The sequence below is a fragment of the Melanostigma gelatinosum genome (genome assembly GCF_949748355.1).
Source record: "Melanostigma gelatinosum genome assembly, chromosome: 11".
In the NCBI taxonomy this organism is placed as follows: Eukaryota; Metazoa; Chordata; class Actinopteri; order Perciformes; family Zoarcidae; genus Melanostigma; species Melanostigma gelatinosum.
In genome coordinates, this window is record NC_136644.1 from 10,143,161 (window position 1) to 10,167,142 (window position 23,982).

At 45.1% G+C, this 23,982-nt stretch overlaps 1 protein-coding gene across 3 annotated transcripts; it reads left to right on the forward strand.

Moving 5' to 3' along the window:
• LOC306784633 (uncharacterized protein) lies at window positions 1-23,919 on the forward strand. 3 transcript variants are annotated; one of them, XM_079278676.1, is made up of 53 exons: window positions 1-115; window positions 2,667-2,740; window positions 4,050-4,484; window positions 4,598-4,645; window positions 4,736-4,789; window positions 4,923-4,970; window positions 5,183-5,344; window positions 5,460-5,558; window positions 8,250-8,315; window positions 8,413-8,493; window positions 8,704-8,754; window positions 8,967-9,122; window positions 9,279-9,359; window positions 9,456-9,500; window positions 9,741-9,863; window positions 9,960-10,262; window positions 10,385-10,435; window positions 10,518-10,544; window positions 10,651-10,677; window positions 10,763-10,825; window positions 10,927-11,031; window positions 11,122-11,175; window positions 11,371-11,406; window positions 11,500-11,553; window positions 11,825-11,896; window positions 12,003-12,065; window positions 12,272-12,352; window positions 12,765-12,800; window positions 12,897-13,013; window positions 13,145-13,249; window positions 13,370-13,441; window positions 13,541-13,591; window positions 13,710-13,772; window positions 13,883-13,933; window positions 14,136-14,162; window positions 14,255-14,305; window positions 15,340-15,411; window positions 15,599-15,646; window positions 17,272-17,388; window positions 17,813-17,884; window positions 18,428-18,454; window positions 19,186-19,320; window positions 19,404-19,517; window positions 19,617-19,712; window positions 19,858-19,983; window positions 20,062-20,127; window positions 20,236-20,421; window positions 21,186-21,332; window positions 21,653-21,802; window positions 21,898-22,047; window positions 22,133-22,213; window positions 22,561-22,614; window positions 23,116-23,919. In XM_079278676.1, exons 2-53 carry the CDS (start codon window positions 2,677-2,679, stop codon window positions 23,160-23,162), a joined length of 4,710 nt encoding a protein of 1,569 aa, XP_079134802.1. In that variant the 5' UTR covers window positions 1-115; window positions 2,667-2,676; the 3' UTR covers window positions 23,163-23,919. The 3 variants fall into 3 exon arrangements, with proteins under 3 accessions (XP_079134802.1, XP_079134803.1, XP_079134804.1); XM_079278677.1 differs by having other exon boundaries at window positions 5,183-5,320; XM_079278678.1 differs by lacking the exon at window positions 20,236-20,421.
• The last annotated feature ends 63 nt before the right edge of the window (window positions 23,920-23,982 follow it).

Below are 23,982 nucleotides of genomic sequence, written 5' to 3' on the forward strand. Positions count from 1 at the left end.
CTTCAGCACCTGGACTTGATACACTGCGATGTGCTGAAGAGGAAAGACTCATCAGTCTTTTCTGCTGGGAGGCATCGTGGGGGGAGGCATTATTTCTGAACAAATTATCTAAAAGGTAAGAAAACTCACCATTGTGTTTTATAAAATCACTCAAACCTATTAGCCACTATGCAATCATTGGTCAATGCTGATGGTTTTACGGGTTCAGGTTGTCGCCACTTCAAAGGAATAACATGAGCCATGGCAGCCATAATCGTTGTGAATAACAGTAATAAATGAATATCTATAACTGTAGACTCTAGCTTGTATGTCCTGAGTCTCTTTAACATGGAAAATGCCATTTAAAGATTTCATAAGTTCATCTTTATTGATCCATCAAATACATGCAATAGCAGGAAAAAAATGAAAGGCACAATGCATCAACAAAGTATATTCAAACACGCATAACAACACATGTAGTGAGAAGGTTAGGGAGTTGCACTGTATGAATACATGCAAAAGCTGCAACAACAACAAAAATGCACTGAAGTGAATAGAATTGTGGGAAAGTGTTTGTAACATTGTGGAGAGACCGACACTATGTAAAAGCATTGTGCAAATGTTGACTGAGAAATGTAAAATGTGAGTTATACATGTAATTCTTTGCACATGCTCAGTACCGATCAGGCTTTCGCAAGAAAACAGCAGCGGGCAAAGACAAAGTTCATGAGCTGAAAGGCAAGCGGGCATTTTTAATTATCCTGGAAATTTGCGCTGAGTGGCGGATGTGAGAGAAACCTCATATGTGTATTATGCAGTTTGCCATAACTTTGAGAGCAAGGCGGAGTAAACAAGGTTCTTTTTCAAAGGGCACATACATTTTATGAAAACCGTCACTGGAGTGTCATTACATGCAGCTAAGAGTTCATTGAGAACTGCTAATAAATAAAACAATTTGGATCGGGGAAAGTAAAAATGGACTTTGGGCAAGTGATTCCCGACCTACTGACCTTCCGGGCTATCAAAAACAAATATAGCGTTGAACCCTGGGCCATGTCTCCTGCATATGTTCAGCTATGTTAAAAGGTGCGACAGGCCAACACTTGTTCACATCAAATAGAACCACGTTTAACCAGTTGTCCCAAATGCTGTCAGTGTGAGAGCAACACAGCAAGTCGTTTATGTTATTAAACAATGCAAATATGATTTGGAAGCAAAAACAACAAATGGAGTTTCCTGATCTTCCTCATGTTTTACAAAAATACAATGAGAAAAAGAACAAAATGTCTCCATACTCCATGTTAGTGTCTTTAAAGCCAGACTATGTGACGCTGATCTGAACAGCAGCCACTGCTGCCACAAGGAACCATGATGGGATAATGCTAAATGCTAAAATGTAGTGTAACGGCAGTGATAAAGTCAGCTGGATAGTTTTCTAACCTTAGCTAACGTTAGCCACCATAAGCTACTGGTCAGAGTCAGACCAGACCAGGTACGGCTGCAGCACCAAAGCTGTTAGTGCTTAAGAATTTACTTTTTTATTAATAAGAGGGAGAATATGTTAAGTTCTTCTTTTAGAAGTTTGCGTAGGTGCGTGTGTGATCGAAATTCTATCAGTGAAGACGACAGTCTTGAGCAACTCTGTTTGCCCCTTAGTGGCAGTATGGTAGATGACAGTGTGGTGGACCGTGTGCACACCTCTACCCAAATGTAACAACTAAATGAGCTAAAAGCAACACATAGACTCCACTAGTTTTCACGGGATTCACTGAAGCCTTTTGTTTGTAGACAAATCCCCAAAGTCCCAGTGGAACAGACGTTAGAGCGTCTCTAGCTTCTGTACTGGGACATCTTTCACAATGAAACAGAGTTTTTGAGCGTTAAACAGTTACAAGAGGGATTTAAGTCAAATCCTTCATAGTTGATTGGACAGCAAACAAAGTGGGCGGGCTTATAGTTCAGCACAATATGGAGCTACAGAGGACTGTTGGCTCCACACACGCCTCCCTCACCTGTTGTCAGATCGGGAGGAGGAGGGAGAGATGAGAGATGCTCTGTCTCAATGCAGAGCGACCACTTCATGCAGATGAACGGCGCCCAGCCTCCCTTCATGCCGCCAGCGTTCCCGCTCAACCGCTCATTTGAATGGGAAAATGCTCTAATCACATGCTTTGTATTATTTTTGAAAGCATTACTTTATTTGTGATCTCTAAAATGTAAAGAAGTAACTCTGTAGCAGTGCCCCAGCTCATTCATCGAACTTTAGCTTGTGAGTTCTTTGTTAGTCAGTGTGCTCTTGTTCCTCTGGCTGTGAAACCTCACCTGTTTCAGCTGAAGTTCTGTAGTGATCCGCCTTTTGGGTTCTTTTTGTTCAAGCCACATTCATCATAGAGCCACGCCCTTTCTATACAGCTTCAGGTGAACCCTTTACATCAATGGCATGTTGGATTCTGTAGAGCCCCATCCACAGGAAACATGGCTACAAAGGAAAGAAATATGACCACACAAAATGAAAGTTTATGGCTCAGAAAAAAGGCCTGTGAGTAACGCCTCGGGTAGTCGTACCTTTCCAGCTCCGCGTGACCAAAATCTACTTTTTCACAGTTTTAGTCTGTCATATCTTACACAGCATAAAGGCATTTGTTCTCAGGAATCAAACAGTGTGTGTTCTGTTTTCTTTTCAACAGCTAGCATTGAATGGACAAACTAATTACAAACACGACTGTCGGTTCTGCTGGAGGTGTTGGAGGAAGCAGCAGAGGTAAGATCTCAGAGGTGTTGGCCTTTACCTGCTAACACTTTTGATTTGATATACTTCACACGAGCTAAAAGAAGCTGTGTAATGCCATGTATCACTGACATCAGCTCCCAAGTTATTATAGCGGTGGAGCTGGTCAGTGTCATGTATCTGCAGGGTGATTGTTGATGATGCTGTTGCTGTGAAACTAATACTCTCATGACATTTAGTTCTCTACTCAACTGACATCACAAAGTAAGCTGTGCCATATCGAATGGCAGATTGTGAAGTTAAGTCTGGTCTGATCGGAGAGTTATTCATGACACGCACAGCCCCAAAACACTCGTGCACACACACAGATGACCCTCGTAGAGAGCTGCAGGAGGATGTCTTTCTGTCGTGCAGCAGGAAGTCATCATCACTGGTTCCCTCCACAAACAGCCAATGGGATTCTTCTTCTGATTTTGGATTACTACAGAAAATAATCTCTGTGTCAAACAAATTTACAGGTTACTTACAGCTTTTGTAATCTTCACAAATGAACACCACTTTTATGTAGTTTGAAGTGTAAAGTAAAAAGCTAACGTTCTAAATGTTATAAAGGGACTCCACCACGGTCACATGACTTTTTAGACATCTAACCAAAAGCCCATTTATAAAATATATGTATTTATAAATAAACCTACCGTATGCTACTTTCCCAGCACCAAAAAAAATTAAATGGAGAACAAAACTAAGCTAAAAGGAGAGTGAATATTGTTATTTAGCCAAAGTACAGCTGCAGATGAATGCTCGTGTATCTCTGTTTCTGCAGGATGGTTTCTCGCTCACATGTTAGCCATATCAACTGTAGAAGTTGATCACATTGTATGTCAGTGTTATGTTTACAGCTTGTGTTGCTACTCCCAGGCGGCCAGAAAACCCCCTGAATGCAACTTTAAAATACGTTGGCGGAGGCAAAGAATGATAGAGACATGCTATCGTCATATTTCTCCCCTCGAGGGAAGCTGGAGGCCCGTCAAGACTCCAGATGTCAGCTTGTCTTTTTGATTAAGCAAGAAAAGATCATTACCCTGGGCAGCGCCAGCAACTATGTTCTATGTGTGTCATAAATCAATCTCATTCAAGTGGAAGGATTCCGAGAGTATTAAGCATGTTCAGGCACACTACCAGGCAAAAGAAGTTTGAATAGGTATTCACGTTATAGGTCAAATATGAGCTTTGCCAGTGCAGTCTTGTAGGTGAAACTGGATTCAGGCGGATCTTTTAACAAAGAGTGTAATAACTGATCGCTGTAATCGCCTCTCTTTTAATGTCCTTTCTCTCCCTTTAGCTGATCTTTCTCTGAGTGCAGGAGGGTCAGGTGAGAGAGCTGCATCAGGAGGCTCGAGCAGCAGCGTTCTGTTCACATCCAGCAGCTCCTCTGGACCAGGAGGCCTCAGCTTCTCAACTCTAGGAGCCTCCTCCGCTGTGTCCTCCGGTGGAGGGAGGTCAGCGGCTTCGGGGGGCTCAGGGGCAGGTTTTAGGGCTGCCGGAGGAGGATCCTCCAGCATGTCCTCTGGCTTTGCGAGTGGCGGCAGAGAAGGAAAAAGGGAAGGGGGTCTAGGTTCAGTGACGGTTTCAACGGTGACGAAGGCCAGCTACGGTCCGGGAGGATCCGGGGGAGCGAAGAGAGGATCGTCCTCCGCTGTCACTCATTCACACACTCCAAAAGAGAGGAAGAACATGAGCACCAGCATGGCAGATGCTCTCTCAGATGTCTTTTACGGTTAGTCGTAGGTCAGAGGTCAAGTCATTCACGCTGCTTTGCTGAACTGTGTCTTGTGCGAATGACAACAAACTGAAGGCTGATCTGATCATTACTTTGTCACCACGTTTCAGAGAGTTCAAGCACAAACTCCTCTCCAGAGTACAACAGGAAGCAGTACGGTAAGCTTTACCTGGGTCTCAGATCATGATCTGGAATGAGCACACTAATTCAAAGTGTCAGCGACTTAGGTTTCCTTGTTTTTCTTTTAGGCTCTTCAAGTGCAACTTCAAGTAGTGCCACCAGAGGGAGAACTCAGAGCAGAGGTACACTGGCTGCTGTGTCACAGTACACTTAAAGGAGAGGACATAAACAATGCATATCAATACAGGTTTGACCTTTGCTTTATACCTTGTTATCAAAGCAATGTACAATGAAGACATTTTGTGTTTTGTGTAGAGAGCGAGATCAGAGCCAGGCTGCAGAGCGCTTCTCCTCCAGCAAGCTGTGAGTATAGGACTCTTCACGGCCATGCACACATACATGTCTGATCCCTGAAGAAAGAGGTGATGATGCAGCAGTGTGATCATGACACACTGTCAGTCTGACATGTTGGTATTTATTGACTTCTTGTCGGTGCATTGACTAAAAGCATGCTGTAAGCTTTCTCGAAGTGGACACAGAGTGATCCTCAGTTTGATGTGAGCTCTGCTGTGCAGGGACGGAGCTGGATGACGTGAAGCGCCTGCTGAGAGGAAAGCGCTCCACCAGCCCCACTCAGTCCCCTAACAACACGATGCCCATCCCCAAGAAGGCCAGCGTGGACACTAGGACCGCGTCCGAGAGCCGCAGCGCAGGTTCAACCGATCAGCCATCATATGGTGATATTCATACACACTGACCTCCTTTATGCACCACAATATGGAGCTGTGATGAACCATTGTGTAAAGTACACTTCTTCTACTGTGTCCTCATTCGTTCTGTCTTCCCTACTAGACCACTATGGCAGCATTTGGTCCGGAGGTGTGAGCAGTAGCTACAGTTACAACCCCAACCCCAACAACCTGCCCTCTCCCTCCACCCTTCACCCGTCAGGTGGGTCTTGCATGACAAGCAATAACCTGTAGCCAGAGGAACTATTGTATCTCACCACTCTCAGTTAGCTGTCGCATGGTCACACCTGAGCAAAGCATGTTTTGTTTTTTTTAACTGGATTTAGCTTGTGACTATTTCTACAGCAGACATTGTTTCAATGAAAAGGTCGGAACATAAAAGTGTTTGGTGATTTGGGTGACCAGGCTCTTTGTAACCAGGCTTCATCAGCAAAATAAAACACCCAGGGTAGAGGTTCATTGGGTGGACTTGTATTTTCACCTGTGTGAGACCGTAGTTAGTTATTATCGGTGAATAAGGCCTTTAAAGGTGTACTATGCAGCAATTCTCACTTACTCTTTAATAATACATGCAGGGCAGAATTAGGCCATTATCCACTCATGATGAAAACACAAAAAAGAGTTAAATTATGTTTTGGACACATCTAAAACGTAGTGAACACTTGTATCATTACCAAGCCCTGCAGTGCCAAGAGACCAGCAGACCAGCAGGTCCTGCTGCTGAGCCCACAAACCTGCTCCACCAACACACCAGCATTTAGACTCAAGCACATTACAACACAGTTAAAGAAAACTACGTCACCGATTGGCAAACACAAACACAAACACAGACACAAACACAGAGCTAAATGAGATGCTGTCTGGCTCTAAACCGACAGGAGGCAGATGATTTGAGCATGGTTACTGATCTACTGTTAAAAAGAACCACGACAAAACACAGATACATCCACACTGCTGCCTGCCATCAACTAAGAGATTCTGAGGGACAGTGAGGGACAGTGGGGGACAGTGAAGGACATTGAAAGACAGTGAGACACAGTGGGGGACAGTGAGAGACAGTGAGAGACAGTGGGGGACAGTGAGAGACAGTGGGGGACAGTGCGGGACAGTGGGGGACAGTGACAGACAGTGAGAGACAGTGGGGGACAGTAAGAGACAATGAGAGACAGTGAGAGACAGTGGGGGACAGTGTGGGACAGTGGGGGACAGTGGGGGACAGTGAGAGACAGTGAGAGACAGTGAGAGACAGTGGGGGACAGTGGGGGACAGTGAGAGACAGTGAGAGACAGTGGGGGACAGTGAGAGACAATGAGAGACAGTGGGGGACAGTGGGGGACAGTGGGGGACAGTGAGAGACAGTGGGGGACAGTGAGAGACAGTGAGAGACAATGGGGGACAGTGGGGGACAGTGAGAGACAATGAGAGACAGTGGGGGACAGTGGGGGACAGTGAGAGACAGTGAGGGACAGTGGGGGACAGTGAGAGACAGTGAGAGACAATGGGGGACAGTGGGGGACAGTGAGAGACAGTGGGGGACAGTGAGAGACAGTGAGACACAGTGGGGGACAGTGGGGGACAGTGAGAGACAGTGAGAGACAGTGGGGGACAGTGAGAGACAGTGGGGGACAGTGAGAGACAATGAGAGACAGTGAGAGACAGTGGGGGACAGTGGGGGACAGTGAGAGACAGTGAGAGACAGTGAGAGACAGTGAGAGACAGTGAGAGACAGTGGGGGACAGTGAGAGACCGTGAGAGACAGTGGGGGACAGTGGGGGACAGTGAGAGACAGTGGGGGACAGTGGGGGACAGTGGGGGACAGTGAGAGACAGTGGGGGACAGTGAGAGACAGTGGGGGACAGTGAGAGACAATGAGAGACAGTGAGAGACAATGGGGGACAGTGGGGGACAGTGAGAGACAGTGAGAGACAGTGAGAGACAATGAGAGACAGTGAGAGACAATGGGGGACAGTGGGGGACAGTGAGAGACAGTGGGGGACAGTGAGAGACAGTGAGAGACAGTGGGGGACAGTGGGGGACAGTGAGAGACAGTGAGAGACAGTGGGGGACAGTGGGAGACAGTGAGAGACAGTGGGGGACAGTGGGGGACAGTGGGAGAGTGGCAGTTGCCTGCACCTTGTTATTGTTGTTAGTTCTGCTTTGTTTCCGCTTTGTATTGTTCAAACCAACGTTTAACTTGTAGGACTTTATGTTTTAGTTTATTCTATTGATTTGAATACTTTTCTACATTGAAATATGCTTTGGCAACATGTACAGTGTTGTACATGTTGTACAACGTCATGCCGATAAAACCATTTTAATTTAATTGAGAGAAGGACAGTAACTTATGTAAATGGTTGGTAGATAATAAACTCAAATGAGTCTGTATTTAAAACGGATTGAAGTCTTTTACGAGGACACCTACATGTTCTGTTGGTGTTTTCAACAGCTGCCGTCACACATTCTGCTGAGAGTCACCAGTTAACACGGTCACTAGTTATACAGAAACACCGGTGGCTTCTATGGCTGCAAGCTATTACACATGTTGACTACCGCTGTCCATTTTAAAAGAGAATAAAGTCTGAGTCTCTGTCCTGGTGTTTGATGTTTTCCACCAGACACATGTTGATACCTGCACACTAGCTAATGTGTTCTAGAATTCTGGAAAGGCTGTGTGTTCAGGTACAGTCACCATCTTTGCTGGTTAATGCTCTGATGTAGCTCGACTGTTTCACTCAGCCGTACTTCCATTGCTGAACTGTGTGTGCACACTTATAAGTCATCGTTGTTTTCAAACTGGAAAAAGGGTCCATTCATTGTTTTCAAGGAAAATCTTTCCTTTGCTTTGCCAACTGTGATTGACACATGCGACTGTGCTCTGTTCTGTCCTGTGCAGGAGTTCAGAACAACCTGACACTCGGCTCTCCCTCCATGAGCGATGGACCATTTGCTAGCAGCACTGGTGATTCTCCTCTTGTCATGTCAGCACACTGGGATTTCACATCCTGATGTTTTAGCAGTGACAGAAGATAACTGTGTTGATTTTCTCTCCGTCTCAGGTCCTGTGTATGGTGTTCAGAATAACCTGGCCAGTAGCGGTTCTATGGTCCTCTCTCCAACTGGAACCAACAGGCAAATAGGTGAAGCAGTGATGTTCAGAACAAAAACGTATCCATTGATGTCCTGTCAATCTTTTCCTACTGCGACAACATTAAAAGGGAAAAGCTCAGATGATCTTTTTGAGAGGTGCCAATATTGAACCCGTCAGTTTCAATGAGGAAACACTACAGTTAATGTGTGAAGAGGCCGTCATGAATCACATCTAAACCAGCGTGCCTGTCTCCTCACAGTTTACGGCGTGCAGAAAAATGTGCCTGGCACTGGAATCAGCACCACTACAGGTGAGGTGTTGATAGATTTGATTGTGAAACAGAGTGAGTTTACCCACTTCTGTCAGACTGCGCAGGCCCTTATACGACACACATCGTTTGGTGCTGAGGCCCGCCGCAGCGACTGTTACTGTTTCTCCGCACATGTAATTCAAAATGTCTTCATCACGAGGACGTTATAGTCATTGACAGTAGCTTCTAACGGCGTTGTCTGCGTCCCACAGTGAGACCCAGCAGTCCCGTTAATGACGCCGCCTCAGGCAAAGACTTCAAGTTTGTGCTGATAGAGAAGGAGAATGTTCCCGTCAAGGAGACAGAGCGGCTGGTGATGACCAAAGACACAGGGAAGCAGTTCATGTCTGCACCAGCTCGGGCTTCTGGTAATACTAAATTGCTACCAAGTACTACTGCTAGTACTACTAACCCTGATGTACTGACCCCACTGCCTCGACTGCTTTCACTGTTGTGGAGATTTTAAAGTCACCAAAGTGTGTTATTTGTATGATCAGTGTTGCTGTAACTGTTCTGTCTTGTAGCTACCTACTCTGGGGATTCCCTACAGAGAGAGAAGCAGAGGCTGTCATCCAGCAGACTGGATGGAGGAACAGATGCTAAATGTAGACCGATATGTTATGGGCTTTTGGATTCATCACATACCTCCTATTTCTTGTTCGGTGTGCAATTATCTGCTGTTTCTTTTTTTCTTTTTAAAGTTTCAACCCTAAAAGTTGCCACAAAAGACAAAGCCACCTATGCAGGTACTGTATTTGGTCCCATTTTTACTTTTTCCCTTTCACTATGATCTGCTGTACACACAGGTTTACAGTCACATCCTGCCTGAACTCCACCAAAAACTAGATTCGCAGCAGAATTGCTAAAATAGGTGTTAAAAGAACAAGTAATAAGAATTTGAAAGTGTCAAGTCAAAGATTTTCATGTGAATGAATGTCTGTTAAGTGTCTATCGGCGTAGGAGCTAAACGTTTTTTTGTTTCTCAGAGATCGGCAACAATGAGTCAGGCTTTAGCTTCTGCTCCTGCTGCAGCTGGTGGAAGTGGCTGCTCGGCCTCCTGCTCAGCCTGCTCCTCCTCCTCGGCGTCCTCTTTGGACTCATCGCTTTGGGCAAGACATGCGTTCTCTAGCAGCATGTTATTTACCTTAACAGGGCTCACTGAAGGTCATCTGCACCAGCCCATCATCTTCTCTCTGGCCTCACAGGTGAAGAGGTGAAACGGCTCAGGAACCGTGTCGGCGCTCTCGAAGCCATCACTGGCACTGCGTCGGCCAGGTCCAGCCGACTGTCGGCCTCCTCTGGCATCAACATCATCGACCCGCTGGACTCGTCATACATGGGCAGCAGTTCTTCCAGGGCCACCCTGACCCGCTCTGACAACGGAATCAACCTGGGGGCTGCTGGGCCTGGTGCAGGTGCAGGAAGTGGACCGGGACAGGACAGCGCTGCCCTGCAGAGAGCCGTTCAGCAGCTGGTCAGGGCCGAACTCCGCTCGGATGCTGTAAGAGGTACGGAGATACAGCACACGGATGAGTTACCTTCACATAAGCTCATGAATCAACACATTCGTCAATAGAAAAACTTCCTCAATGCTTACATTTGATTGATCCTAACTTGTTTCAACCACCAGATACACTTACATACTCAATAAAAGGGGAGAGAGGAGCTCCAGGACCTAAAGGCATGTTTGCACAAATCATTAAATCATTTGGAAATTGATATTGTCCTCGATATCCTATTGAAGGCTGGCTGTTTCTTTACAGGTGATCCAGGGCTGCTCGGACAAAAAGGTGAGGATCAGTCCTGCATATGTATTGAAAATGTTATGAATATCAAACCTCAGCAGTGTGTGATGAGCAGAAAGCTGTGTAACGGCTATGAATCGCTCTTTTGCAGGAGACGGCGGATTTCCTGGACTGCCAGGTGAGACTGAGAACAAATGTGTTGTAGCTGTTTCCTTCTCACAGAGGTGACCAACTCACTGCCCCCATATATCTTATTTCTTTAGGCCCCTCTGGGCAGACGGGACACCCAGGATTGGATGGACCGAGAGGACCAAAGGGTAGTGAAGGTAGTTTTAAATTTACATCATCATCTTTGTTCTTTGAGGACGAGCCGACACCGGGAGTAAGAACAGTGAGAGTAAGCGAGTCTCTCTTCCTTTGTGACCAGGTGAACCAGGTTCCGAGGGACCACCAGGTCAGAGGGGCCGGGACGGGCCGATGGGCCCCCGTGGAGAAGCCGGACCACCGGGCTTTGGAGAGAAAGGAGACAAAGGTAGAAGATGTTCACGTCACCCACGTTGAATCATGGAAGGTTATTCATTGATTGTGTTCAGTCTTTGAGAATGAAACCTGGTTTTGACAGGATCTCAAGGCGAGGAAGGGCGTTCAGGTCCTGCTGGTCCTGTGGGGCCGAAAGGTAAGGTCAAAGGTCATGGTGGAGTTATAGGCCAGCTGGGATCCAATCTAAAAGACCATACCAGTGTTTTTGCACATTTTAGGCCATGTACAAATGACTTTATCTTTTTAAATCACTAAGGGAAATGACATGTAAAGTCACTTTGTTAACAGATGCTAAAATCAGTGGCCACTGTGGTTTCCTTGTTTGATTTAGGTGCCATGGGAGAGCAGGGTACCTCAGGAAGCCCCGGTAAAGACTCACAAATTACTGTTTTTGTTTGTTATTTCCTATTGATTGATTCATTGCAGTCATGTGTTAAATCCGTAATCATGTGTTTTTCAGGCGCTCCAGGTCCAAAGGGTTTCCAGGGTGAAGCAGGAGCACCAGGAGAAAAAGGTACCTTTTCGGGTTTATATTCTTTTCACATTTCACACAAACAAAAAGCTACAAATCTCTCAAAAAACAATCAGTGGTTCAAGTCAAAAATATTCCTTCAGTGTAATATATCCACTGTTGCTAGTTTTCTCAGTTTAAACATTAAACATGGGACATTTGAAGGAAAACTGTATTCTCCCAGTTTCCCAGTCGGGTCACATCCACTTTGTCACTCCTGAGTATCTCAGTATGAGTTCAGACCAACTTTCTGAGAGCTTCATTTTGAATGCAGGTGACCGAGGAACACCAGGGCTGACAGGAACCAAAGGAGAACATGGAGAGAGGGGACCACGTGGACCAGCAGGTGTGTTATACAATGATAATGTTATTTCGACAGTCTGACAAACCTTCGAAGGAGTTGTTATTGGTTCGAAAAAGGTTTTCGATTTTTGCGTTTCTCATGGTTTAAGGTGAACCTGGACAAACTGGACCACAAGGACCTGCTGGAGCAAAGGGATCTAATGGAATTGCAGGTGAGGAAAGAGCTTCACAAGAGTATGAAAATATATGACCAAGATGTGTAGATTAAAGAGGGATGTAATGAGAACTGCATCACCCCTGAGTTTGTTCTGGAGGAGCCAACATTCTGACATGGCTGCCAGAGAAACATCCACGATTATTTAGAGTTGTTGTTGTTGTTGAGGTAAAGACTGCTCTGTAATCCAGAGTCTGTATGCAGGTGACACAGGTTCAATGGGACTTCCTGGAGTGAGGGGACAGCCTGGACAGCCTGGACTTCCTGGAGATGTTGGTCCCCCAGGTATGGCTACTACCACCACACAGCAGCACGGCAGTATGCACAGTTGTCATGTAATCAACTGCGTCTCAGATATTGTCTCAGGAATCAACGGTATCTTATTTTCAACACCGCATTGTACTGAAAGGAAAATGATCTTTTATGCAAAGCCTTATGACAAGATGAGAAACCTAACTCATAAAACTAATGGAAGGTAGGTTGTTCAAATGAAAAGTAGCTCTGGTTCTTGTTGTTGGGGTTCAAATGCTAACTGTATGAGTGGCTGTGTGGGACAAACTTTAAACTTACACACATACACACATTCACACAGACCTTTCTTGCCAAAGTTCACCTAAACTATTGATACACTGTATGCCTGTATATAGTGTACAACGGAGAGTTTGATCATGTAATCAAACATAACTCTGTCTTTCAGGTGAACCAGGATCTCCTGGTAAAGTCATCGCTCCAAGTAAGAACCTTGACAAAGCAATAGTTGCTCCAATTAGACATCTGAACACAAAGTCTACCATGGAAATGGCGTTTGACTCTTTTTTTTTGTTTCTAGTTGGTTCCAATACTGTGGCAATCCCCGGGCCACCGGGGCCTGCTGGGCCTCAAGGTCCTGCTGGAACCCATGGTCTGTCTGGACCCGTTGGTCCCGCTGGCGTCCCAGGACAACCTGGTAAACCCAAACTCTTGACCCGTGTTAAGCATGTGGAATGAGTCCAAAATGGACTGAAGGACGTGAGGATTATTGACACATATTGAACAGACTGTTTTGTTCTGTGATGGTACATTGATATCATAACGTAGGATCTAAGGGAGAACGAGGAGATAAAGGAGAAAAGGGAGAGCAAGGAAAACCTGGTGAGTCTGGTATCATGAGTTCAGAAACTGCCAGTCCCACCGGAACCGACAGTGAGTACATCTCTATTTCTATAATTCCTCACGTTGGCAACATTTGTTGGTGGTATCAAGAGTAACAGTGTGGAAGACGGTGATACACACCTAACCCTGCTGTGCTTTCAATCCAAACAGGACTTTCTTCAGCGGTTAGACTGCCTGGCCCACCAGGGCCTCCTGGAGCACCTGGTCCTCAAGGCGCTCCTGGTATGTCAAAAAGCTATTTGTAACATTTTTAGGGCATTTTCAAATAATTGGATTAAGTGCATAGATCAAACTAATAATGCTGCTGTAACTCTTGTTTAGGTGGAATTAAACAAGGTCCTCCAGGACGCAGAGGTCCTTCAGGAGAGCCAGGTAAACAAGTATTTTGCATTACACAGATATATAAAAATAGATACCTAGATCATCAGCATGCAGGCTGATTTGAGCAGTGTCAGAATAAAAAGTGAAATGTTTTCTGTTGTCCTCACAGGAGTTGGTTCACCTGGACCTCGAGGAGAGAGAGGAGAACCTGGCAGCTTTGTGCCAACCTCAGGTTGGTGAAAGAAATCTTATTGAAGACAAATGAATCAAGAAACCTGTCATATTCAGCTTCTACTGTCTGTGCTCGGCGTCTTTCATGTGTTCTTCCCTGGTTTGCCTCAGAAACCTTTTTTGCTGGACCACCAGGACCCCCAGGCCCGCAGGGTTCAGCAGGTAGCTTTGACAAATCAGATACTTCTGACACCAAAAGTCTCTTTCAAAATAGTTCAGAGGACTGTATGTATAACGGATTCATGTACACAAAGTTGTAAAAGGTGAATGTGGCAGCTCGCGGGTCAAGATGAATTCGGAATCTTCGTTAGAATTGTTCTGGTTCACAGGAATGTTCTCTCATCTTATCGTTCATTGTCCTTAGGCAGCCGAGGACCACAGGGGTACCAAGGTGAGAAGATTGCAAGCCATGACATACATCATGGTTTAGAAAGTACAAACGTTTAAAAGAAACACATCTTAATGTAATGATGATTGTTTCAGGTGAACCAGGTCAACCAGGTCTTCCAGGGAGTCCAGGGGAACCGGGTCTCGGTATGTGAACAACTTTTAGATAAGATGGATTTTTAATGGATACTATGAGGAGCCTTGCTTCATGTAAGAATCATTTTGTTTTTGTTATTGTAAGTCAGTAAGATTTATTTATGAAGCGCATTTTACAGACATAAGTCACAAAGTGCTTAACAGGCGCAGAATTACAAACAAACAACACAATGTGACCATATAAGGGCCAATCGTTTACACACACACAGCAAGTACAACATTAAAACATGGTTTAATAGCAGGCCTTTATACATAAGTGGTTAGTCAAATGCCAGTCTAAACAGGTGTGTGAGCTGATTCTGGAATGAGTCCACAGACTCTGGGAAACGTAAGGGTGCAGGCAGAGCATTCCACAGCCTCGGTGCTACTGCCTCAAAAGCTCGGTCACCACGGGTCTTGAGGCGAGTGCGTGGGACAGACAGATAGTTTAACACGTTTGACCTGAGAGCCTGTGAAGAAGGGTGAAGTAATTCAGTCACATATGTAGGAGTCTGACCGTGTAGTGCTCCTGTAAGTGAGAGTGAGTTTAAAATGGATCCTAAAAGCTACAGGGAGCCAGTGGAGAGATCGGAGTACGGGGGGGGGGGGGGGGGGGATGTGATGAGAGCGTCGACTTGTCCTAGCGAGTTGTCTGGCGGCAGCGTTTTGGATGACCTGCAAACGGTTGAGAGCTGATACACTGAGTGATGAGAAAAGTGTGATGCAGTAGTCCATGCGTGAAGAGATGAAGGCGTGTACGATCATCTCTCGGTCAGCTGTTGATACCACAGATCTTAGTTTACTGATATGTCTTGGGTGGAAGAAACATGGACAGCTGCTTAACATGGGGGTCAAACGACATGGATCGATCAACAATAACCCCTAGGATTGTAATGTTTGTTACTATTTTCCAGAGCTGTGTTCCACATCTTGTAGCCGTCATCTTTAGGTGGAGTTTAGTTGTCATGGAGGGATTTCAAGAGTCAATGATGAACCTCCAAGCTCTTTTACCAGATGTTCAATCAGTGTTTTGGTTTTCATGTCAGGTTTCCCAGGTAAGCCTGGACCCAGGGGGTCCGAGGGTCAACCAGGTCCAGAGGGGCCACAGGGACCTAAAGGTAAACTCATTCAATGTTCTGATCCCCTCTTACAGACTTGTTACAAATCATGTTCTTTTATTTGTGTGTTGTTATAAGATTGAACCATAGTGAACTGTTAAACACAAACACTTCCTGTCTTTTCTGTCTGTCAATCCCTGTGTTTTCCACAAGTTTGTCTCTCTTACTGTTTACGTGTTGCTTGCAGGTTATGCAGGATCCTCTGGTGCCCCAGGAGTCCATGTGGTCTCCAACGGTAAGACCATCCTAGATATCATATCATATCATAAATTGATAATAATCTTCAACAATGCTGTGCTTTTAGAAGGTTTGCAGGGTTGTGAACATCCAGCAGCAACAAAAACACACCCGTCAATCATGCAAACATGCTCAAAAAGTTTTATCTTTTTATAATATTACGAACAGTGTGTAGCATTTAGGGTGTTCTATTGGCAGAAATGGAATGTCATATTAATCAGCGTGTTTCCGTTAGAATAATCTATTCATATCTACATATGGAACAGGTCCTCTTCAGAATAATATGTAATGGTTCACTTTGACTCTTGTGTTTTCAATTGTTTAGGTTTTTAGGGCTTATAGGTCATGTCCGCTCTCAAACATTTGCACTGTTTGTATTCTGAGATGTTCTGGGTTCTTTTGGCATTTTGTTTGTTTTTAGGGTGCAGTTCTCTTTTTTTCTGTTGTTGTACTTGGCTATACATTGGGGCTATCTTATTTCCCGATGATGTGCCTTCCTCTGCTTGTGACCTGGAAATGGATCTCAACGTTCTATCTTAAAGGACGTCTCTGTTCCTAAATTGCGTGTTAAGGACCGAGGAGTGAGGTGGCTTTCCACAGGAGCTATGAGTGAGGAAACACCAGTGTGTCTTTGCAAAAGTCTTTGTACACCCGTGATGAATAAAAGAGGCGGAGACACACAGCTGGAATCATTTCAGACCGTGACGGTAACTGTTCCTCTCGTGTTCGTACATTGTAGTTATCTAAGAAGATCAAACGTTCTGCCCTTCTCAGTTTGTGTAGCTCCTCACAAGGCTCTGTTCTAACAACATTCCTCAATGAATCAATAGACTAAATCCAATTCAACTGCTATGATCCTGACATGATTTACAAGGGCAAACAGCATCATATATCACAAGATATTATGTGATATCTGTACATCGCAACAATAAATCACCACCGTAACATGGCGGAGTGGTTGGTGTGCCCCAGTGACCCTGGGAGCTGTGCTGTTGGGGGCAACAGCTCCTGGTAGGGTCTCCTAAGGCAAAGTAGTCCCAGGGGAGGGGCCAGGACAAGACCGATTCACTGACCCTATACATGAATCGCAGAGAAAAGAGTTGTCGCACCTCGTCCGGAACATGACTAAAAACGTAGACCACCTGGGGTAGTTCACAGTGAGAGCAGGAGGGGCTCAACAATGTTGACCTACAGTATCACTAATACTCTTTCACATTTCAGGAAGTCAGTTGACCAAGGGTTAATATTTAGAAAATATAGCCTGATGGATAAAGACCATTACCTATCAGAGAGACAGCAATTCCTGGAATCTAAGATATTTTGATCCTTACGCTGCAGTTCCTCCAGAAAGAAAGGAAGTCCAGCATCCCCTTTTTAAATGCAGTTTAAATGCAAATCTACCATTTTTATAATCATTATTTCACCAAAAGGATTCTCTTCCGATTTCTTGTTGCACTCTTATAATATTGTCGGACTTGTGAGGAACAAGTTGTTTTTTTTTAAAGCACCTCTGCCTTGGCCTCACTACTCAGCTGCTCGGTCGAATGGTACTGCTGTTAATTTAGATTGTTTTGATATTTCAGTCTTTTTTTCTACATGACATCATTTGTGGTGTCATACCAGGTGACTCATTCAGTCCTGGAGCCCCAGGTCCACCTGGAGCACCTGGACAACCTGGAAGAGATGGAAGTGGATCCGGATCAACTGATGTGGGCCAGTACATATCAGAGTACCTTCAGAGTAAGCCATGCATTTATTTACTTTGGTCCATGTACACAACGTTGTCTTGATGCACAGGTGGTGGCATCAGGCAGTACCTGGCTAGACCTCCTGCTCCCTCATGTAGAATATGAGTTTAGATTTGATCGGAAATACACAGTATGGTTACAGTAGGTGTTTTCCAAAATGTTCTTCCATGAGGCCCAGTATTATTTAACAGAACTTCTAACTTTTTATGATTTACTATCATAGGCTTGTTGAAAAGAAAATGACCAAAGTAGCAGTTGGTAGACAAAAAATGTGACGGTTAAGAGCTTTCTTCCACATCTTCTAGCCGTCATCTTTAGGTGGAGTTCAGTTGTTATGGAGGGATTTCAAGAGTCAATGATGAACCTCCAAGCTCTTTTACCAGATGTTCAATCAGTGTTTTGGTTTTTCATGTCAGGTTTCCCAGGTCAGCCTGGACCCAGGGGGCCTCAGGGTCAACCAGGCCCAGAGGGGCCACAAGGACCTAAAGGTAAACTCAGTCCAATGTTCTGATCCTCTCTTACAGACTTGTTACAAATCATGTTCTTTTATTTGTGTGTCGTTATAGAAGATTGAACCATAGTGAACTGTTAAACACAAACACTCCTTACATATTCTGTCTGTGTTTTTCACAAGTTTGTATTTTCCTTTCTCAAGAAGTCAGTAAAGAAATCTGTTAAGTCGCTCCGCAGCAAGACAGAGCAGATAAAGTTGCAGACTCAAGATAAGCAGTCTTTAAGCTGACAAGAACTGGACCTGCAGTTCAAGATAAGACAGACGGCGGAGCTAGAAGCGGATCGGTTGGTTCAAAAAGGACAACATAGAGGAACAGAAGAGGCTGTGTCTTGTGTCAGCGTGTTGAGAGGAAGTGTAGGCAGAGTAACGAGCCACCTATATATAGACTCACAGCTTCACACAGGTGCCCTCCATCAACAGTCAGAGAGCTGCACATAGAACACGAAGACATAGAACAGACACAATGCACAAGCGAAACAACAGAACCCACAATGACATGTAACACTGTTCCTTGCAGGTGACGCAGTCCCCAGGGTCTCCAATGGTAAGGTCATCCTAAATATCATATCAAATCATATTATGATGATAATCTTCACCATCGTTGTGCCTTGAGAATAAGCAGCAACACTGGTTGACAAATAACACACCTGTCAATCATGCCGACATGCTCCAAAAGATTGTTTTTAAGGATTCATTTGTTGGGATCTGGCAGGAGCAGGTTTGGTTATAAGCAAGTATAAAAATATCAATATGAGTGAATATCAATAGGATTATTAACATATATTGACGATAACGGGATCAGGGACCGATAACCAAACTGTGGATGAAGCACTATTCCACATTCACAGAGTAAAGAGTAAAGGTTTGAATCCGAGTGTGTGTGTGTGTGTGTGTGTGTGTGTGTGTGTGTGTGTGTGTGTGTGTGTGTGTGTGTGAGTGTGTAGGAGGGGGAAGAGAAAACAACCTTCCGCTGCATTGACTCTGACAATGTTGAAACAAAGAGTGCAATGCTACATTGGTGGATTATCTTTTGGTGGACCAAGGAATAAAAACGTGTCTCCTCGTAGAAGACTTGCATTAACTTCGCATTTAAAAAGGGACGGTGGACTTGTTCTTCTGTTTCTTGGAGGAACAGCTTAAAGTATCTCTCTGTTGGCCTCACCACTCAGCTGCTGGGTCAAATTGCTCCGCTTATAATTTAGCAGTATTGATAATTGTAGGCATTTAATCTTTGATATTTTTTTCGACATGACATAATTTGTGGTGTCATACCAGGTGGCTCATTCAGTCCTGGAGCCCCAGGTCCACCTGGAGAACCTGGACAACCTGGACACCCTGGAAGAGATGGAAGAGATGGAAGTAGATCTGGATCAACTGATGTGGGCCAGTACATAGCAGAGTACCTTCAGAGTAAGCCATGCATTTATTTACTTTGGTCCATGTACTGTTACTCTGTGAGCGAATGAATGACACAGCATTGTCTTGACACGCAGGTGATAGCATCAGGCAGTATCTGGTTGGACCTCCTGGTCCTCCAGGGGCCCCGGGGACTGCAGGGGACAGGCCGGTGGAGGATTTGGCCAACCAAGTTATCGCCTACATCCAGAGTAATGACCAATTACGTAATAAAGTGAATGAATGAATTATTACATAGGAAGGAGGTCTGTATGTGACATCTACGGTGGTGAAAACTTTCACCTGTCCAGGTTCAGGTAGAAGAAATGATGGGACCCCTGGCCCTCCTGGTCCTCCAGGTTCACCTGGCACAATCTCTGTCAACGACGTTATCAACTTGTTACAACGTAAGTCTCATTTAGAGGTGTTTAAAGTCCCTATATTCTTTGCAGAACCCAACATTTGAATTGAGGTTTGTTGGTTTGATACCCTGCTCTTAAAGAATAGCATGTGAGACTTGTTTGTCAAAGTGTGTCGATTGTTTGTGTCCAGGAGAGGACGTGAGGAGATACGTGGCTAGAACTCCTGGTCCACCAGGACCTCCTGGAGCTCCAGGCCTCGGCAGCTACGGAGACAACCCCCAGGAGGTGGCTGAACGTGTACTGACCCTCATGAATGGTGAGTGTTACAGATGGACCTCCAGGTTACCATGAGAGACCATGACAGTGATTGACCGTGATTCCTGTCTGTCACCAGAGAGGGGGGCGGTAGGTGTCCCTGGACCCCCTGGACCCCCTGGGCCTCCTGGAAACTTGTTATCAAGTAAGAAAGACGATAAGAACACAGACAGTTCATCCTGTTTTTGTTCACGTAATGTCTATGCAAGTAATTGGATCCAGTAGCCAATGATCAGTTTCATTCTTCAACTAGGTGGGTATCAAGCAGGTCCTCAGGGGCCTCCTGGTTTCCCTGGTCGACAAGGTCCAGCTGGACCAGCAGGTTCACCTGGCCCACCAGGACACAAGGGAGAGCCAGGTGTACCTAGCGCCAGAGGCCGCTACCTGGATACTGGAGACTACGCCAATATGGCTGTCAGAGTAACTGATTACATCAAATGTAGGCGATCTAGAGGACGTTTTGTTATGAACGTTATCACATGACAAGTGTTTTCTCTCTGAACCTTGCTGTCATTATTATATTACTAGTGTATTGCCCATCCGGGGTGTGGCTGCCTACCCGGTCGGAATTGCTTGGTCCCTGGAAGTGCTGATTGCAGCGTTATCGGGAACTGCTCATGACTCATGAGTTTGGTTGTAATGCTAGTATGTCCAGTATTCAGCAGCAAAAGTAAACTCCTGTCCGCTTGTTTTTAAAGGTTTATTAATATTCAATGCGTCACGTGTCCAAATTGCACCAACTTCAGCACGGCCCGTCCTATTGGTTCCCAGCAATACGCCCGAGAAGTGTGAAGTAGACCGGACGAACGGTTCTTGAGTTATGCGAAGGATACACACACACACACACACACACACACACACACACACACACACACACACACACACACACACACACACACACACAGGCATTTTCTGACTGACATGAAAATGAATTTGGTTCGGCAATGACATTGTACAACACCTATATCGTGTAGGCTTCACCCTCTAAGATCGCTTGCTATTGGTTTATCCCCGCGCGCATGCACAGTCGTGAAGTTTTTGTTGCGCACTTGTGCCCTGGACAAGCCTCTTACATCTGCACTTGTAACATTGAACGGGCGTGCAACCATAGTTCTGCTTCCAGAGATTCCTTGCTGTATTGTCAGATATTGCTACTTCCCCTCCTCCTTCCCTCCACTGAACTCTTCTGTCCTCCACATGCAGCCCACGGTCTGCGCCCAGATGTTGTGAGGGACTCTGAACGTCGAGTGCAGGGACCTCCAGGACCTCCTGGACTTCCAGGAATACCAGGACACAACCAATGGGTTGGTTCTCGTGAAAACGTTGTGGATGTGGTGGAATACATCAAATGTAAGTGGATAGGAGCTACCGGTATATGGGCTTTTATAATTGAAGGTCATTTCTAGCACAGGGTCTGTTACAGATCTGGTGGAATACATCAGATGTATAAAAAAAAAGATTTCCAAGAGGAATCACAGTCACTACTAAACCGTTGCTGCTATTGCCTGCATCGGAAATCATGTGATTCAACAAGCCAATCAGATTCAGCTCCCCTTCCTGTGTCACAGGCAGGCTCATTAGCATATAGACATGTGTCCTTTCAAATATATCTTCTGGGGGTTGATTGAAACCAGTGGCACAGAGAGCTTTCCCCTGCTTGTCCTTTGCAGCCCGCGGTCTTCTGCACGACATCGTGAGCGAATACAACAGTCGTGTTTTCCAAGGACCTCCGGGACCGCCTGGCCCCGCAGGTCCCCCTGGATACAGCCAGGGTTTTGGTTCCCATGGAAACGCCACAAATCTGTTGGAATACATCAAATGTGAGCCACTGTACGATGACGTCACAGATCTCCAATCCAACTCTACAATAAAGTACTGGTTGACACTTCTCCTCACCTTGTCTCCTTTTCTCCAGCTCACGGTCTGCTGCGCGACTTTGATCGGAACCACAATGAACGGGCCATCCAGGGGCCGCCGGGACCACCTGGCCCCCCAGGTCACCCCGGATACAGCCGACTGTTTGGTTCCCACGCAAATGTCACCGATTTAGTGGAATATGTCAAAAGTAAAAGATGTTACAAAGAAGAAGGATGAAGAAGCTGAGAGATGTGACAATTAGGATTTCTGATATCTGAATTTGTCCTCCGCAGCACACGGAGCCATTGTAGGGTCGCCGGGGAGACCAGGACACAAAGGGGACCTGGGATACCCGGGGCCAAAAGGAGAGAGAGGTAGATCTAAAAGATCCTGTTGGAGTTTGGAATGAGAAAACTAGAGGATTGTACTGTAAATAGTTGATCACACAGTGGTTACAATGCTATAGTGTTCCACGCAGTATTTGACCATGCTGTAGACTTTTTTTCAGTTAATTCAGACTGCGTGCAACGCTGCTTCGTGTTCATCATGCAACACTCTCCGTACAAATGACGTTTGGTGCAACAACCTGTGGAAACATTGAAAGAATCCACTCTTCTGAATAATGTTCTGGTCTTTCATGGCTTCGTCTAGCATGACAGTTAGTAATAACTATTGGTTGATAATGATTATAAAGTAATCTATTCCGTCTGTGTGGACACAGGTGAACGAGGCAGTCCCGGGCTAGAAGGAACCAAGGGACTGAATGGTGATGGAGGTCAGTTGTCAGCTTGATTTGATGGTTGATGATTTTGACCTGGACTCCTCAGTTCTTCAAACCGTCAAGATGTAACAAATGTATAGTAGTTAGATCATCACAGCAGCATCATGACCGAGAAGACCCATACAGCACTGACCAGTGGAACTGTTGTTCATTTCATGATGACACTTTGACACAAACGTATGAAAACGACTTTCATCAAACCACACTGTACATGCTGCACTTGGATTGAGAGAATCCGGTTTCATAAATAAGTTACTCTACTATTTAGTAAGAGAAGAGCGATTTGTCGTGCAGTTCAAGCCCTAAAACTTCATCTGCTTCATTAGTAGCAGTTCGTCTCTCCAGGTCTGTCTTTAAACAGCAGCTGTGTTTGATCTCAGGCTCACAGCATGTTCACATGCTGCTGCTAGTGATGACAGTTTGACTCACCGTGCTCAAACAAGAACCCAACGATCACAGCAGGTCCCATTAATCCATCTGTGTAATGTGTTTCAGGAGAATTCCCTCTGATGACCAACAGGAGGCGCGACGTCAGTGTCTAAGAGTCACGTTCCGGAACGATGGAGAGAAATCCTGTCTTTATGGCGTTAGTGTGCTGTAAAGTAGTGAAACACAGTGGATCTGTTCTTATATCCTCTTTGTGCTTCTGTTTTTTATTTTCCTGAATGTCCACTGTGCTGTGAAACCAGGGATTCTGGGTTGGCGCCACTGCACTGAGGGCTGACATCTGTATTTTGGGGGTTGAATGGAGAGTAGTCCGTCTCTTATCTTCTTATAGTCGTCTGCATTTTTCATTCAATCGGGTTTGTTTCGTAGACTGTTTGTACAACCTGTCAGATAATTGCACACATATAACCAGACTGAACACAACTGTAGTACAGAGAGAAAAGTTTATTTACAGCACAATGATCAACATTACACAGCTATTCTTAGAAGAAGAAAACAAAAAAAAAAAACGTATTTTTTAAATGCACAACGATTTTGATGTGAACATTGTTTTCAATCAGAATGTCGTCCATTGACTCCAACTGACCGACAGAACGAGCACTTATAGTTCTGAATGTTGCGAACCTCCAATGAGGGAACACGCTGCATTTCATATAAATAGCTACAGAGAAACTTCTGGAAAAGGTGCACAATGGTTCACTGATTGAATACCTTTGACTAGCCAATCATGAAGAAAATGAGATGATGAGACGATCCAGTCAGGTCCACTTCTCCTTTGCTTCTCAACAGCTACATCAAATATGACGTCATTCACAACACATCAGTCTGAATAAAAGAAACGCTGAGAGCTCATGTTGTGTTTGTTTCTTCCAACACGGATGCAAATCGGTCTCAAACTGTTATTAGCTTGCTTCA